Here is a 17699-nt window from a genome sequence, read left to right as displayed (position 1 = left end):
TCCTAAAGGACACAATATAAACGTAAGTGGTTTTAGAAACAAACTTTAAAAAAATATTTTGTAATATAAGTACAACCCAGTATAGAAGAACTGATATGATATAGTACTTCATCTTAAAAAGAGGGAGTCTTGATTTAATGATTTCTCCTCTAGGGCACTTATCTGAATACTAGAAGATCTGAATTTGACCCCCCTTCCAAAAAAATTGAGGTGAACTGAAAAGTTGACTCCTTTTTCACATCTGGAACAGGGCAGCAGGGATTTATACTAGAATGACTGGATGGCAGGGAGTAAACATGATAGATGCTGAAGGAAGCAATATGTTTAGGTCAGTATATAAGGCTACGTCTAAACAGCATGCTCACTGATACTTAGAGCATTTCTAGAATACCAGAGCCCAATACTAGAGATTTCAAGGGGGCCTGCAGGTGGTATGGTGGGTAAGGGCTCTAGACTTCCACATAACCAACCATGATTCAAGTTCCAGACCTGGCAGCTGCCCCTCTCATTCTCTCTCTCTCTCTCTTACTCTCCCCCCCACCCCCCACACTCTGTCCCTCTCTCATCAAATTAAAATAAATAAATAAAGTTAAATAAATATTTTAAAAAGCTAAAAAAAAAAAAAGGAAATTTCAAAATCCTTTGAAAGAATAAAAAAATACCCTTGACTTAAAACCAAGTAAAAAGTTACATTTAAAGTGTATACTATAGAGGTTACAACTATGCATACAGAATTACCATTACTGGCTGTTGAGAGAGGCAATCTTCCAGGGATGCCCTCAGCAGCCCTGCACGTTGCTGCCTGGTGTATGAAGAACATACTGCCCTAACCTCTCTTTCTTTAGGCCATCTCTCAAGGCTGTGTTGGTAACCAATAACCATGAGGAGTGAGAGAATGTCTCCCAGACAAACAGCCCACACTGTTACTCAGCACTTCTCCCATAGCACAACCCACCATATGTGCAGGCATCAATGATGGGGCCTTCACCATGCCCAGAGTGATGGCAGCTTGCACAAGACCCTGCACAGCTCTCGACACTGACACTGGAAAGAAAATTTCTATGATTAAGATGCACTTACCGGATCCAGATTCTTAAATAGCAGGATGTCTTTGCATGCCTCTTGCAACCTGTTCCTTTGATCATCCGTTTTTGGATGTATAATCTACAGGACATCAAAAAAAAAAAAATAAAGCAACAACAAAAAGACATTAGTGGGTACCACTTCATTCATAAAAAATAAAAAGCTCCTAGCAAAAATCAATAGGGATGTTTGAAAGAATCGTCAGTACTCAAGTTCACTTGAGGTGAATGCTGAGATTTACTTCAGGTGACTTGCATGCATTAGCCACTAAGTAGGGGACAGCAGTACAACTTGTCTGGGGAGAGGGTGGTGGTAGCATACATTTCATCAGTACAGCACTTGGATGGTTTTCAAAAGAGTATTTTCCCTGGGAACCAGCAGTTAGAGTAATAGCTATGTCGCTGGACTCCCATGTAGTCAACCACAGTTCGTGTCCCAGACCTGGTGGCTTAAATCTCACGCCGGGCGCATGTGCGTGCGTACCCAAGATCCTGAGAGGAGAATGGAGGAGAAGGGATTGCGGCGTGACCATCCCCCCTGGGGGGGTGATTTCTCACTTTCTGTCTCTATGTCTCTCTCTGTCTGTCTGGCAAGTGCACACGCCCTATAGCAAAAATCTCTCTCAAAAAAAAAAAAAAAAATAGAGTATTTTTCCCCTAGGTTAGCAAGTTCATTATATAAAACTCTGTTAGAAAGACTTCTAAGCTCCCAGCCAGTGGGGCTACTTACTAAAGGACAAAAGGTTACAAGAGCTACAATAAAATCTAGACTGCTTTTATGGTTTCTTCTGAATTTCATACTCTTTCAGGATGTAGCTCTTTTCTTTAAAACTTGACAAAGTCTCTAGAAGCAAATAAATTCTTAAACGCATATTGCGTTTGGCCCAGCTGGGATAGTACTTGCTCAATGCTGCTACTCAGCCAGCCAAGCTCACGTGGGAGGCCTGGGTTCAATTCCTGGCCCATCCTAATACAAAACTGGGTAGTGGCACACCTGTGGTCCCCAGCTAGCCAAGAGGCAAGAGGATCACAACGTAGTGAGACCTGTCTAAAAAATAACACCACCCACACACCAGTGTATATTGCACTAGATGTTAAGTAATGCCTCCACAGAAAGTGACTTTCAGAAGGGAAAAAGCAACAGATATAGCCACTCCAATGGAGTGTTCAAGGGACCATGAATCCAAAGAGTGGTGGTACACTCCTTTCATTTAGAAGGAACTCAAGGAAAACGTGGGCACTGTCCCCCAGGATGTTGAAGACTGGCAGCATGCCCACTGCAAGAGTGGCCTGCAAGCTCTCCAGAGTCCCTTAGGGCCCATTCTTTTGTGACCCTTGGTAGTTTATACAATGAACTAGAGGAAAGGGACAGTCCTAAAACCAGCAGACACGGAGCTGGTTTCCTGGATACTTCTATGTCACCTCTTCCTATTCCACTGTTTACTCATAGGGTGACCTTCGGAACTGATGTGAGGTGCCTCATCTCTTCAGTCAGCTGAGCAACCTGAGCCAGGCAGCAGTGGGTTTTGTACCAAGAAATACATAAAACATGGGAAAATGGAAAAAAAAAAAAAAGAAATACATAAAAACTCAAAACAGAAAATTGAAATCAGTACTCCAAACCACATCCGATTAAAAATTAATAAAAATCTTAAGCCTGAAAGTTGAGAAAATTTACAGTACATGTGAACTATTGATATGTAAACTTTTCATGGGTCCTATGTAGATGCATTATTTATAGACTAGGTGAAAGAAGTCACTCCATTTTCCCTATAAGGGTAAGGTGCATGGAAACCTCTGCTTACTCTCTGGTCAACGTTCATCTTAAAATAGATTCTAAAATGACACGGAGCACAGAAAAAACAGATCCTCCCACCTGCTAACAGGCAGCTGTAGCAGAAACCTTTACACGTGGATTTCAACTAAATCATACAAACCAAAATTCACTTCTCACTTCAAATAAGGAAGGCTAACCAAATAAAACAAAACAAACAAAATGTTATTTCGCACTTGACAAAACCCATCTAGAACTTCAAGCTGCAGCAACCATACATGTTTGCCTGCTGAGTAGCTCTGTCTTCAACGAGAAAACCTGAGGGATACCACGTCGCCATGGTATACCTGCTTCCCTCCCGTGGTCCCTCTAAGTCTTCATTTTCTTCTCTCTTTTTTTTTTTTCTTTTTAATTTTGCCTGTGTGTGTGTGTGTGTGTGTGTGTGTGTGTGTGTGTGCACGCACACTCACAGGAGGGAGAGAGTGAGCAAAAGTGAGGAAGCACCCCCATAGGCATAGTCATGTAGCAATCACTTCTCGCTCTCTCCTTCCTTTTGAGATTTTGGGGACACATGTACAACCACCTGGCTGTCGGGCCCAGGATTCAAACCACATGGCTGACCATGTGGGGACTGGCCTCCATTTAGGTCTTTCTCCTGGATCCATTCATTTCCTATGAAGCTCTCCCACAGAAGCTAGCTTGTCCTCTTGCTCTTCCTCACTGCTGCTCCTATTTTTATCAAAGGCCATTTGTCAGGGGTCTTTGTGTCTGAAACCTGCTTCCACTGCTACTGTCCCCTGCTTTCGTCTTGCCTCTGGGCCTTCTCCTGGCCATTGCTCCTCAGTACCCAGAGCCTCTTAGATATCTACTATCCTCTTCCCATCAAAATCCCACCTGTGGTCCTAGAAGACAAACAGCAATCAGATGCAGTCTCTGATGCTCTGGCTCCTCTGCCTCATAGCCTCCTGCTCAGATGATGTTCTCCCATTTCTACAGGCTCACGTTTTCCTTCTGGGCTACAAATGAGATCTACCTCTGAAGCCTCAGCAATATACCCAGAGTGTGATTTTAATGATACTAGAAGCCTTTTTACTTTCTCACTAATTTTTTTTTCTGATTTCAGAATAAAAACATTTGTTAAACAAACATTTATGTAGCATTTACTACATGCTGGGCACTAATTCAAGGTCTTTACAAATATTAACTCAGTTTACTCTAGTAACAGGCCCCATGAAGTTTTCAATTTAGGGTACCAATGTAGAGTTAAGAAAATGAACTTGCCCAGGTATCTTCTCAGCATCACAGATTATAAACTGTGGAGCCACGATCCATTACAGGAAGGCTGGCTACAGAGTCTACACTAAACCTGGGATCAGCAAACTACACCTGTAGGTTATTTTTTTTTTTAATATGGTATCTAGGTAAAGACTGGCCTTACATTTTTATAATGTTTTAAAAAATCTCAAACAAAATTTAATATTTCCTGATCCATGAAAATTACATGAAATTCAAATTCCAGTGTCCATAAATACATTTATTTCAGTGTCTTTTGTTTTTGCTATCAGAGTGTATGCTCGCTGGAGACAGAGAAAGAGAGAAAATGTGAAAAATCACCACTCCAGGGGTGATGACCACATCACAATCCCTTTTCCAATTTCGTCCTGGGATTTTGGGCACATACACACATGCACTGTAATGTTTTTCAAGCCACTGGGTCAGGACCCAAACCATGTAGTCAGCCATGTGGGTTCCAGCCACTTTAACTTCCATGCCATCGGCTGGCCCCTATAAATACAGTTTTAATGGAACATAAACATGCTCTTTCATTTGTTATCAACGGCCACTTTCAAGCTACAAAAGAGCTGAGTAGCTACAAAAGAGTCCTTAGGATTTCCTAGCCTAAAATATTTACTTTCTCAAAGCAGTAACTTTTTCAAATAAAAACCAAAAATAAAAACTTTACATAAAGTTTGCCAACTCCTTGCTCTAAACTGCCTTTCAATGAAAAAATCAGAAAACTAATAAATAAAGTTTACTTGGACATTTTCTTTAAAGAACACTATTTTATTAAGCAAGTGAGAAATCTGTCCAAGATATGTTTATATTTATCCGGTTTGTTCTCTAGAGAGCTGAAAGTAATCTTTCAAAATCGACTGGGTCGTTGGGAAACTCATGACACATTTTTCTATGCCAAAATGCATCATGACTTTTCCGACAACCCAATAAATCAGAACGCCCATTCTGCAGCTTAAAACCTCAATGGATTCCATCTTGTTTATACTGAGAATTAAATCTGTACGCCTTCCTTCTCTGCCCTCACCTCAGCCACTCAGCCCAGCTACACCTGCTTTCATTCAGATCCTCAAACTCCTCCCCCTCTGATGGACACAGGTCAAGCCATAAAACAATGCAGGCTTTTGGCAACACTCTCTCCCTGCCCATCCTTCCAAGTCATCTCAAGAAGGCCTTTTCCAACCACTCCATAGAATTAGGACCATGGTTGATTTGAGGGATTTTGTTGTAATTCTTACACTGTATCATTGTTCTTTTAGCACTTCATATTTTGTAATTATTCATTAATTTACTGCCTGTTATCTGTGTCTGCCATGAAACTAAACTCCGAGAGGGCAAGAATTTGACTGCTTTGCTCACTGTTATGTACACCTAGCACCAGGCAAGATATGCACAAGGCACTCTCAAAAATTTCTGTGAAACAACAGAACAAAGAAATACTCTCTCTACTCTTATCACCTCTTCTCTACCAGTTTCTACATGCTCAATGGATAAAAAGCCTTAAATTTCCAGTTATAAATATAATTTATATTTTAATATAATTTGCTATTTTCCCAAATGAGTCTTCAGTTATAAAGTTTCTTTGAATTCATGTCAAGGGATAAATGCCTAGTTATATTAAGAGTTAGCATCCAAGCAAAAAAATGTCTGGGGACCAGGGGTAGCATGTTGGTTGAGGCATTAGACACGCCCACATAGTCGACCACAGTTCAAGTCCCAGAGCCGGTATCTTGCTTTTCCACTTTCCCTCTCACTCTCTGTGTCTCTCTCTGGTCATATTAAAAATAAATGAATGAGGGCCGGCAGGTGGTATGGTGGTTAGGGGCACTGAACTCCTATGTGACCAACCACAATTTGAGTCCTGGACTGGTGGCATCCTTCTCTGGGCATTGTTAAATAAAGTTCAATAAAATAATTCTTAAAAAAAAAAAGAGTAATGAATGAATAAATAAAATTAAATAAGTACTTCTTAAAAAAAGGAAAAAAGTTCAAATGATACAAATTAGAGTATTTATTTTCCTCACAATTTCAAAAACCCATCTAGATCAAATTAATTTTGAAATCTATAATAATCAAGGACTATGGTACAGTTTGTCTTATAGTTTCTGAGATCAAGAAAACATTTGTATGATGTTTAGAAGAAAGAATATTCAACCTAACTGAGAACCTAAAGTACTTTTTCATAATCATTAACATATAATTAATATATTAATTACCAAAAAATAGCTTGAAAAGGTGTTACAGGGACAGTTGTTGAGGTGAACGCCTAACCCACAGAGTCCTCCTCCTCTAGGAACTGCCCTTCTTTACAGCTGTGATTCCCAAGAGCCAGGTCTGGACTTCTTGACCCTGTCACCAACTTTGGCTGAAGTTCAGTTTATGAAAAACTTCTAGGAAACTGGATTTTGAACTGAGAGACACAGCAATAGAGACTGGTGGCTGAGGATCTTTCAAAGACAATACTCTAAGTGTTACACCCATGTTTTGAAGGAGCCCAGAAGTGGGCTAGTTCCTGCCAGCTAGCTACAGCCTGGCCTTTGAACTCTTTCTGGGATTTTACAAAATCTCCAAGCATTTCTCCAATAATGTCTCCTCAGTAACTCTTTGAAATGTGTATTTCAGTGTGATTGGGTTCATATATGAAACCAAATAAATTAAAAAAAAAAAAAAAGAGCCAAAAACAAGAGAGAGAGAGCCCACGAGAGGTTCCATAAGGTTTCCCTGTGCAGCTGTCCTCTGGCCCCAATTTCCCAGATTAGGTAGGTCTGGGATCCAAACCTGGGCCCTCCTTTAGCTCCTGCATTGCACGGCCTAATGCCTATACCACGGAAGCTGAGCCAGCCACCAAGTAAATTTTAACTGGTAAAGCCTCCCCAGCAAAACTGGAAAAATTAGTTGGAGTGAACCAGACAAACCACTTTGCCTATCTCATGGACTAAATGGTAACTAAAATTCCTCTAACGGTCTAACAGTTTTTGAGTTAATGAAATACTGCATATTGTTTTCAATCTGTATTGTTCATTACTCTTTCATTTATATTTTTATTAATTTAAACAAGTTCATCCAACTAAAATCTAATTTGCTATTTTCCCAAATGAGTCTTCAGTTTTAAATTTTCTTTGAATTCATGTCAAGGGATAAATGCCTACTTATACTAAGAGTTAGCATCCAAGCCAAGGAAACTTATTTCAATCATGTTGACTGATTTATATACAAACAGAAAGAGCAGGTGTAATCTCTAAATGTCACCCATTGTCATTTCTGCTACATAGCTAAATAAAGTATAAGATAGGCTAAGTTAGTTGTACAGACTACACAGAATGGTAACAGCATGCCATGGATAGTAAAAAGTATCTTGATTCTTTTTTTTTTAAATTGTCAGAGGGCACATGCATTAGCCAGACAGAGACAGAGAGAGAAAGCATCCCTAATGGCGTGTGGCATGCTACAACCCCTTCATTTCTCCATCTTGCCAGAGTTTATAATAGACAACCAGGCATATGTGCCCAGTGTGTTTTTCAAGCCACTAGGGCTGGGACTGACTGAACCATGTGGGACCCAGCTTTCTTAACCATACCAGGTATAGGGCTGGTCCTTTTTTTTTTTTTTTAAAGAGAGAGATATGTGCTGTAGGGCATATGCACTCGCCAGAGAGACAGGAAGCAAGAAATCACCCCCCAGGGGGGGATGGCCATGGCACAATCCCTTCTCTATTCTCCTCTCAGGATTTTGGCATGCACGTACACACACCTGGCATGAGGTTTAAGCCACTGGGTCCAGGACTCAAACCACAATCAGCTATGTGGGAGTCCAGCGACATACCCATTACACCATCTGCTGGTCTCAGGGCTGGCCCTCTTGATCAATATAATTTCTAGGCTAGGATTTGTGACCGGCAAAATAATTTAAATTCTGGTAGTAAGAAATGACCTTTCCTGGGGCCAGCAGGTGGCTTGGTGGTTAAGGCACTGGATCCCAACATGGCCAACCATGGCTCAAGTCATAGATCTGGTGGCTTGCTTTCTTACTTTCTCTCTCTCTCTGTCTCTCTTTTTCTCTCTGGTGAATTAAAATAACAATAATAAATAAAATTAAATAAATAATTCTTTAAAACAAAAAAAAAGAGGAACCAGCAGATGACATAATGGCTACATCACTGGACTCCCATGTAGTCGACTGTGGTTCAAGTCCTGGACCCAGTGGCTTAAACTCACACCAGGCGTGTGTGCGTGCATGCCCAAGATCCCGAGAGGAGAATGGAGGAGAAGGGATTGCAGTGTGGCTATCCCCCAGGGGGTTAAGGCCTCAAGCTGAAAATATCCATTGGTACAGAAATAAATGTGATTTCAAGATCTGTGTCATAAGGCTTCTGATCTTACTGGCAATGGATTTTAAATATATTTTAGGGAGCTTAATGATACAATGAATTAGGGATACATTATCTATTTTTTTCCATATTAATACTCAATTTTGGGGCCAGCAGGTGGTATAAGTTAAGTTAAGTGGTTAAGTTGCTTGGCTCCCATGTAGTTGACTACGGTTGAAGTTCTAGACTTAGCAGCTTGAAACTCACACTGGGAGCGTGTGGATGTGTTCCCAAAATCCTGAGAGCAAAATGGAGGAGAATGGACTGGACTGTGGCATGGCCATACCTGGGTGGGGGGTGGGGGGAGGGATTTCTTGCTTTCTTACTCTCCCTGTGTCTCCAGTGAGCACATGTGCCCTACAGCAAAAATCTCTCTCTCAAAAAAAACAACAAACAAACAAACAGAAAACACACACACACACACACACACACACACACAACTCAATTTTATTGAAACATTTTTCAGAGCTACAGAAAAAAATTTTTTTTTTTAATAATACTTTTTAAGGCCTCAGAGACAAGGGGACTTTCATGAAGTATGTACTCAAAAGGAAAAAATAAGGGTAAATTATTACTTTTCATTTCCAGGTATAGTCATTTCATTTAGTTTTACTTTTCACTGAAAAAATAATGAGAACTGAGCTTCAAAACTGCTTTTAACTACACTGGAAAAATTCTTATAAAAATAGAATCAGATGCTCTAAGAAATCAGATGCTGAGCAAGCTATCAGGACTAATAGATTTAAAACAATAACTGCTATGCTGACATTTTAGATGTAATTTTGCGATGGTTTGTTCGTTTCAGAGTAAGCTTCTGCTGTTTTAAACTAATAAAAATAGGTCTTTCCTTGTCTTTTTCTTTATTAGAAACTCTAAGAAAAAAATATTATCACTTTGAGAAAGATACTTGAAGACATTTTCATCACCAGGATGTGGTTTTATTTCTTTTGCAAAACTACAGTGAGTCTATAATGTTCATCTTTCCTCCTATCCAAAGAGATATTATACCATTATACAAAAATAATTACACAGAACTTTAAAGTAGACGTAGGCTATCAGAGATAAAACTAGGAAAAGAAATAGTTGAGATAATTCCATTATGTCTCCTGTTAACCTGTAGGCCTCTTAACAGCTTTTCTATTAATCTCTTCCTGTAACACAGAATATCCATTTAAAATTCATTCGTTCAGTAAATTACATACCCTGGACTCTGCATCATCTTCTTCTTCATCAGGATTATAAGCTTCTGCACATACTATAAATATAAAAATAAACATTTTAAAGATTCTTTCATCAAAAAACATCGTTTTTAAAATTAAGGAACAAAAACAGTATCATGGTATAAAAAAACATTAATTTGTCTCACACAGGAACAAGCAATCTTCTCCCCCACATTGATTTTATATTACAATTTATAAGAAATTTCTTAAAATATAAAGCTGCATTTTAAGAAACTGACAATGATTTTCTCTGCCTTCTATTTAGAAAAACAGGTTACATCCTTTTATCTTCATTTCCAAGGCAGAGAAGTGGATAAGACCTAAAAATTACCTGAAAGAACAGAAACAAACAAAAAGTCTAAGTCTGCCAAGAAATGATCAATTTAATCATATTAGTTAGGAGTAACTTTCATAAATTATCCATAATCTAATTTTTCAAGAACACTGTTAATAGTTTGCATATTCCCTTCCAGTCTTTATTCTGAGTTGAACTTACATTGCCTATGCAATTTTTTTTTTTTAGAGGTTTTTGCTATAGGGCGTGTGCGCTCGCCAGACAGACAGAGAGAGACAGACAGATAGAAAGCAAGAAAGGGGGGATGGCCATGCCACAATTCCTTCTCCTCCATTTTCCTCTCAAGATCTTGGGCGCACACGCACACGTGCCTGGTGTGAGTTTAAGCCACCGGGTCTGGGACGTGAACCGCAGTCGACTATGTGGGAGTCCAGCGACATAGCCATTACGCTAACTGCTGGTCCCAACATTGCCTGTGCAATTTTAAAACCTACATTTTTGTTTAACAATGTAAGAATTTCACATTTCTTCAGAAATATTTTGTAAATATAGTTTTAAGGAATGCAGATTATTTATCATATGCTATAATTACTTACTTCCCTAATGCTGAATATTTAGCAGTTTTTTTTATTAAAAAACTTTGCAATAAGCTTTTCATGCACAAACATTTGTCTATAGTTCAGATTATGCTGTAGGCATTAACCCAAATATTATTTTGGAGAACTAAAATATATGACCAATTTTTGTTTGTTCGTTTTTGTTTTTTAGATTTTTGCAAGAGGGCATGGGAAATCACAAGACAGGCACACAGATAGACACAGGGAAAGTTAGAAGTCAGCCCTCAGGGGCATGGCCATGCCGCAATCCCTTCTCCTCTATTCTCCTCTCTGGATTTTAAGCACACAGGCACATGTACCTGGCACGATTTTCTAGTTACTAGATCGGGGACTCAAACCCCAGTCAACCATGTGGGATCGAGCACCTTAACAACCATGTCGCCTTCTGGTGATCATTTTTAAGGAATATTTATTATCATGTTTCTTTCCAGAAGAGTTATACCCATCCACAGTCCTCCAGAGAATGTTTTTTAAAAAAATAAAATGAAAAATTAAAAAAAGGCTCCACTAACCATTCAGCAGAATTGGATGAGAAAAGATTCTAATTTTTTAAAGAATTATTTTATTTAACTTTATTTATTTATTTATTTATTTTTAATTTGATGAGAGAGAGAGTCAGAAAGCAGGCCACTAGGTCTAGGATTTAAACTGCAGTCAGCCAGCCATATGAGAGTCTAGCACCCTCAACCACCACTCTACCTGCCAGCTCTGAGATTTTAATTTTAAAAAGTATTAAACTTGAACCATTTTCAAATGTTTATATGCAGACTATATTTCTTCTTTTGTCCTTATTTATAGGAGATATTTGGTTTTCTTTTGGACTTAAACCAATTTCTTAATAGCCTTTTATCTGTTATATTTTCACAACTGTTTTATCCAATTTGCTTTTTAATGATAATTACAAAGTTTTTACAGATTACACATATTTATTTTTAATACAGTAACATTTACCAGGAAAGAAAATTCCCCAAATCTGAATTAAAGCTAACATTCGCCCTCACAAGAGAACTTCTGCTTTTAGGGTTGAAAATCCTTTCCTTGTTTACAAATCAAAAAAATTGCTACTTCTTTTTTCTTCCAGTTTTATTTTAAAGGCAGATCTCTTACATTTACTCTTTAATCCACAGGGACTTAATTCTAGCATGGTAATATAAAGAACAAAGGATAGGTGAAAGGCTGACAAAGATCTTCCCAGGGGCAGGCAGTTAAGAGTATTACCATGATTAGAACCACTATACCCATTATTGTAATAAGCCGTCCATCCTCAGTGTTCCTCTCTCCAGGCACTGCTCCACAGAACCCCCTAGACCAAGGGTTCTTAACCATGTCTAGTTTTCCCCTCCCCAGAGGAATCTGACAGTGTCTACAGACATTCTGACTGCCATAACTGTGAGGAGCCAGAGAGGCCGCTACACATCCTACAATGCATAGGACTGCTCCCACCTCCTAGGACAAAGAATGATCTAGAACCAACAGTCAATAGCACTGAGGCTGAGAAACCCTGACCCAGTCAGTGTATGTTACCTCATTCACTCTCACAACAACCCTAAGATAGTTGTTAATGTCATCACAGATGAAAGACTCGGTCATACATCCTAATAAATGACAGGATCCATATCTGAATACAGGATAGTCTGTCTTGATTCAAGCCTTTGTTCTTAACTACTGTGCTTGAAGGCTTTGGTGAATTCACCAGCAAAATGCCTAGACTTCAGCCTTCTTTCTCAGAAACCTATCAGAGGCTGACCTGTCTCTCGGGGTATGCTCACATTAAACAACCTCACTGATGCCTATAACCAGAATGTCAATTTAGTAACTTAACTTCCTGAATGAAGTATACGGTCAGCATGACCAGCCAGTTCTCTCCCTGCAGGAAAACCACAGAAGTCAAATCAGAATTAAACAGTTGCCTGGTAGGCAGGAAATGGAAAGGAAGAGAGATTGTCAAATCAACTGAATGTTTAATGACAACGGGCTGGACAGTCTACGACATTCACATACACAGTACAGATGGCCCTGCTAATGAGGCTGGGACACTTTAATTAGACTGGCTGCAACTCTCCAGAGAGCACGAGGCCATGTACAGTACTCCTGCAGCTTGGCTCTGTAACTTTCTGTCTCCATGCTAACCACGTAGGCTACACAATTTGTAGAGCCTAGTGCAAAAAGAAAATAAGAGCCTCGTGTTAAAAAAAAGTAAGCCTTTTCAGGGGACAGCAACAGAACAGCTTTAAGCCAAACATACGGCCCTTGTGAGTATGAAGTCGGTCCTAGCTCACAGCATCAGAACATTCAACAAGCTGATGGAGTAGTCTTAAGATATTTGGTTCTTTGAAGTAATTTGTCAAATAAATATCCTCTGACCTATAATGCTGATCTGAAATTTTAATTCACAGAAAACAACCTTAATCCTCTAATTTATAAATTTCTGGCTTCTAAACCCTGGTATAAACGCACATAGAGGGGATGGCAGGTGGCATGATGGTTAAGGTGGCAGGACTCCCACATGACTGACCACAGTTCCGAGTCCTGGACCTGGCAGCTTGCTTTCTCACTTGCTTTCTCTCTCACTGTCTCTCTCTGGTCAACCTTAAACATCTAAAATATAAAAAATAATGACAAGGAATAAAATTTTTTTTAAAAAGTACACAGAGTAAGAATCTGTTGTTTTTCCAAATAGCTTATCAACTGTCTCAGTATTATTACTTAACAGCCTCTTGATTTGTGATACTTACTTTATCACATGGTATATATGTTTTGTTTTTTTAAGCTGTTTCATGGAACTATTTATTGTGCCAATAGTGTAAGAATTTAGTTTTTGGCATTTATGTTACAATTGTTTCACTAGATTAGAATTCATCAATCATCACCTTCTATAGCCAAGTCAAAATAAAGCACTTGCGGCTTTGGAAAGCTGTTGTGGTGCTTTATGGTTCCTTACTGTCATTGAAACTGTTTTCTCTACTGGAACTCCTTCCATATTCTCCTTTCCAAGCCATCTCTCTGTCCAACCTCAACTAAAAAGTTGGCTTAAGGGTCACATCTTGACCTCTCACCTATACAGAGCTAATTTAGGATGTTCTGCTTACTTTTTAAAAAAAATTTACCAGGGGGAACATACATTCCAAGAAGACAGACTGGGGGCAGGGGTGAGAAAGCACCTCCAAAAGGGGCATGGTCATGCCACTATCTCTCTCCTCCATTTCTGCTTTCAGGATTTGGGGCATGGTGCACACACACAGGGTTTGTTTCTCAAGCTGCTGGCTTGAATTGTGCCATGTGGGATCAAATGGCCTCAAACACCGCACTATCAGCTGGCCCAACTTTTGTTTAAGTTAATTCATTATTCTCGTCCATGAGAGAAAGAGACAGAAAAACAGGCACTCCCGACAGGTTTTACACTGTGATCTATCCCCACCCTCAGTCAGCTCCAAAGTACACAAAGAGACCTGGGATATGAACCCAGGACCTTTGCATGTGGGTCTAGCATCACAGAGTACTATATTATCATGATGCTACCAGCTAGCCAGAAACTCCACTTCTGTGCTCATCCCCTGCACTTCAGTACAGTGGGAAGAGCTCATTATGACGATGTACCATATTAACCTCTTTCACATACATTACGATCCGTTTGCCTCTCCAGGTTGAGACTTGCAGCCCTTCAGGGACTCTCTGTATGCTCTTGTCCATCTCTGTGTTTCTTCAGCTCATCCTGCACACTGGTTGCCTCAAATCACAGGCTTTTTTGAGTGAATGACTAACTAATGAACAAACAAACATGAATGGTCCTTGAGGACAGAGATAATCTCTCTTTAACATTTTACAATAGTATACTGGTATTTTAGACCCTTACATGCATGTTAAATGAATGATTAAATGGGAAGTTGCTCTGTGTTAAAATGTCCTCACTACTGGTCCAAGAAATGGGGTCAGAGAGGGTGAGTAAAAAATGAGAGCCTTCGGGACCAGCAGATGGAGAAATGGTTACGTTGCTGGACTCCCAGGTAGTCGACCACAATTCAAGTCCCGGACCCAGCGGCTTGAAACTCACACTAGATGAACGTGCCTGCATGCCCAATCCTGAGAGGAGAAGGGAGGAGAAGGGATTGCAACATGGAAATCCACTCCCCCCCCCCAGGGGGTGTGTGGGGTGACTTCTTGCTTTCTGTCTCTCTATCTCTGTCTCTCCAGTGAATGCACATGCCCTATAGCAAAATATCTTTCTAAAAAATAAAAAAAAAAAAGCATTAAAAATGAGAGCCTTCTGTGTAGTTCATCAAAGGGTATGGTGCCTAGATTAGGAGCTCAGTAAATACTTGTACAATGAATGAATAAAAGGTTTTAGCCCTGAAAGGCCACACAAGCCTAAGTCCAGATAACTTGTAATGTGTAAATGTCTTTCCGACATTTATTTGCCCCATATCTTCTAGGTGATCTAAAATTTTTCTTGAAACTATATACTTCATTCTTCATTTGGCAATTAAAACAATGATGACAGAGCCTTATTATTATTTAAAGAATTAGTTATTTTGTTTTATTTTTGTTTGTTTGTTTGTTTTCTACAGGGCTTGTACACTCACCAGAAAGAGGGAAAGTAAGAAAGCAAGCCACCAGGTCAGGGACTTGAACTGTGGTCGGCCACGTGGGAGCTCAGCACCCCAATCACCACACCACCTTCTGGTCCTATTATTATTTTTTTAAAGGTTTCTGCCATAGGGCATGTGCACTCACCAGCCAAAGAGAGAGGTAGAGAAAGGGAAAGTGAGAAGTCACTCTCCAGAGTAGATGGCCACCCAGTCCCTTCTCCATTCTCCTTTTGGGCACACATGCCCTGCATGATTTTTAAGCAAACCCTATATTGAAGTGTTCCCTGTTAGGTTATAGATACATGTATTCATATACTACACTGATGATCAGAATAGCCCAAGAATTGAAGCAGATTCTCACATTGCAGACAGAGTACTGTGCACTGGTGTAAGAAAATACGAACTATGCCGATGCTGCATCTGTGAGACTTGGCCTCCAATCTTTTCACACACTATATACTCAGTGTGGTAGACAAGGGGTTACATCAACTCCCTATATTTTGTTGCTAACATTTGAAAATCAGGACCATAAAACAACTTTACTGACATGTATAAACAACTCACATTGGCATAATGGCCAAGGCAGAATAAAAGAACCAGTCTGAACTCCACGAGCCACTGGGTCTTCGGCTCTGCCACCGAGTAATGTACACAAGGTACTCCCAGTAAATATTTGTTGAAGGAACAAAACACAAATAAGACCTGTGCAGAATACTGCATGATTCAAAGGCCTACAACCTAGAAAAATAACTGACTTACATCAAATATATAAAAGTTAACTTCCCAACATTCTCAAGGTACTAAGATTTTAGCATACTTATTTAAATAATAATCAGCTTAAAATAAAGCTAGTAAAAAGGCACAGGTGTATTAGACAACAAAGTTCTAACTCACTATAATTAAACTTAGCTTATTGAAGTGGAAATGCTCTTCTACAAAGGGAAAAAAAATACCTTTTATAAATATTAGTTTAAGGCATCCAATTCTCAATCAAGAAAATTGGTTCTTAGGAGGCAAAAAAAAAAAATCTTACTCTTTTTGATATAAAGAACAGATGTATATTCAAGACATAAACAGACATATAGTATATCTTGGATAATAAAATCTCACTGGTAGTTGGGACACTAGACTCCCACATAGCCAGCTATGGTTCAAGTCCCAGACCTGGTAGCTTGCTTTCTCACTTTCTCTTTCTGGACAAATTAAAAAATAATAATAAGTAAAATTAAGTGTTAGAATTCTTTTTAAAAAATCGTATGGGGCAATTACAGGAAAACATAAGACTAGGAGGGATAGCAATAATGAAGAAATATTGAGAAACACTGGAATAAAGTCAAACTGATTATAGCTAAGTGAAGTGGACAAGCACAATGGCAAGTTAATAGGCTTCCCCCTCCTCCATTCATTCACATTTCTGACCAGATAATTTGGTACGTGTCTGTACATTGGTAATGACCTTAAGTTTGATTACACACAGTGAATATATCTGGAGAACATGCCAAAATATGAAAGCTCACATTTAGACCCCAAATCATATTTAAGCAGTAGCTTCACAGGAAGCTTAATTTATCCATTCAAAAACTAGTTTTTTTCAAATGTGGAAAATGATGCAAAGAATAAAGGGGATGATATACATTATAAGTGACGTGTACCTTGTTTTGTATATACATTCTGTTACTTTAAATATTATACATAAATATGTACTATAGGAAAAACATTTTTAGAGATGTTTAACCCAGAAAGCAAGACAGAAATAGGATGATTAGGATAACATTAGTGTCATTACGAAGGTATGTACAGAGTGCTATAAGAGCACAGAGCGGAAGGGGGAACCAGTTTCTTAGAGGACAGAAGGCTTCCAGGTAAAGGGAAGTTACTGAGAAATGGACCAAGTTTCCTGAGAGAAGAATAGACTATTCCCTGTTATAATCTTAGCACCTAAACAGTAACCAGCACACAGTAAATGGTTAAAAAAAAGGTTGAAGAAGTAGTATTGTAATTACAGTTGGCAAGAAACATATATTCTCTTCTTCTTTACTCTCAGATATATAAAAACTGTGTATGTCAGGTTAGACTATATTACATGACAGTAACAAGCATCCCCAAACCTCAATGGCTTAAAACAGCAAGTTTACTTATTGTTGACACAGTATGTCCATCTCAGGACAGTGAGTACTCTGTTCCATGTGGTTTTCACGGGCAGACTGACAGGCTCTACAATTGGAAGCCACCAGTCCCTAAGGCAGTGGCAAATAGCTCACGGGTTTCTAAAACTTCTACTTGGAAGGAATATATACCACTTTGCCAAGAAAATTTATTATAACACCATTTTGTTGGCCCTTAACAGGAGATGTATGTAGAATAAAACCCTAAAATCTACAAATTCCTTTTTAAGCTTTTTCTAAGGTTTACTAATTCATTCCATAAGTAAGAGAAAAAGAGAGAGAGACAGCACCCCTAAAAGGA

The 17699-nt window shown here is 39.1% G+C and overlaps 1 protein-coding gene across 1 annotated transcript in view; it reads right to left on the bottom strand.

Moving 5' to 3' along the window:
* Positions 1-17699, bottom strand: part of LOC102474565 (cAMP-dependent protein kinase type II-beta regulatory subunit) — a gene marked incomplete at its 3' end in the record, with an annotated part of 109629 nt that overhangs the window by 32192 nt on the left and 59738 nt on the right. Inside the window, 2 exon segments of the mRNA XM_006171084.3 lie at positions 1081-1164; positions 9718-9770. Of these exon segments, the coding sequence (XP_006171146.2) occupies positions 1081-1164; positions 9718-9770 (137 nt within the window).

The sequence above is a fragment of the Tupaia chinensis genome, unplaced genomic scaffold (genome assembly GCF_000334495.1).
Source record: "Tupaia chinensis unplaced genomic scaffold, TupChi_1.0 Scaffold149256_1, whole genome shotgun sequence".
Taxonomy (NCBI): Eukaryota; Metazoa; Chordata; class Mammalia; order Scandentia; family Tupaiidae; genus Tupaia; species Tupaia belangeri.
The sequence above is the reverse complement of the archived record's forward strand: the minus strand, read 5'-3'. Positions and strand labels throughout refer to the sequence as shown.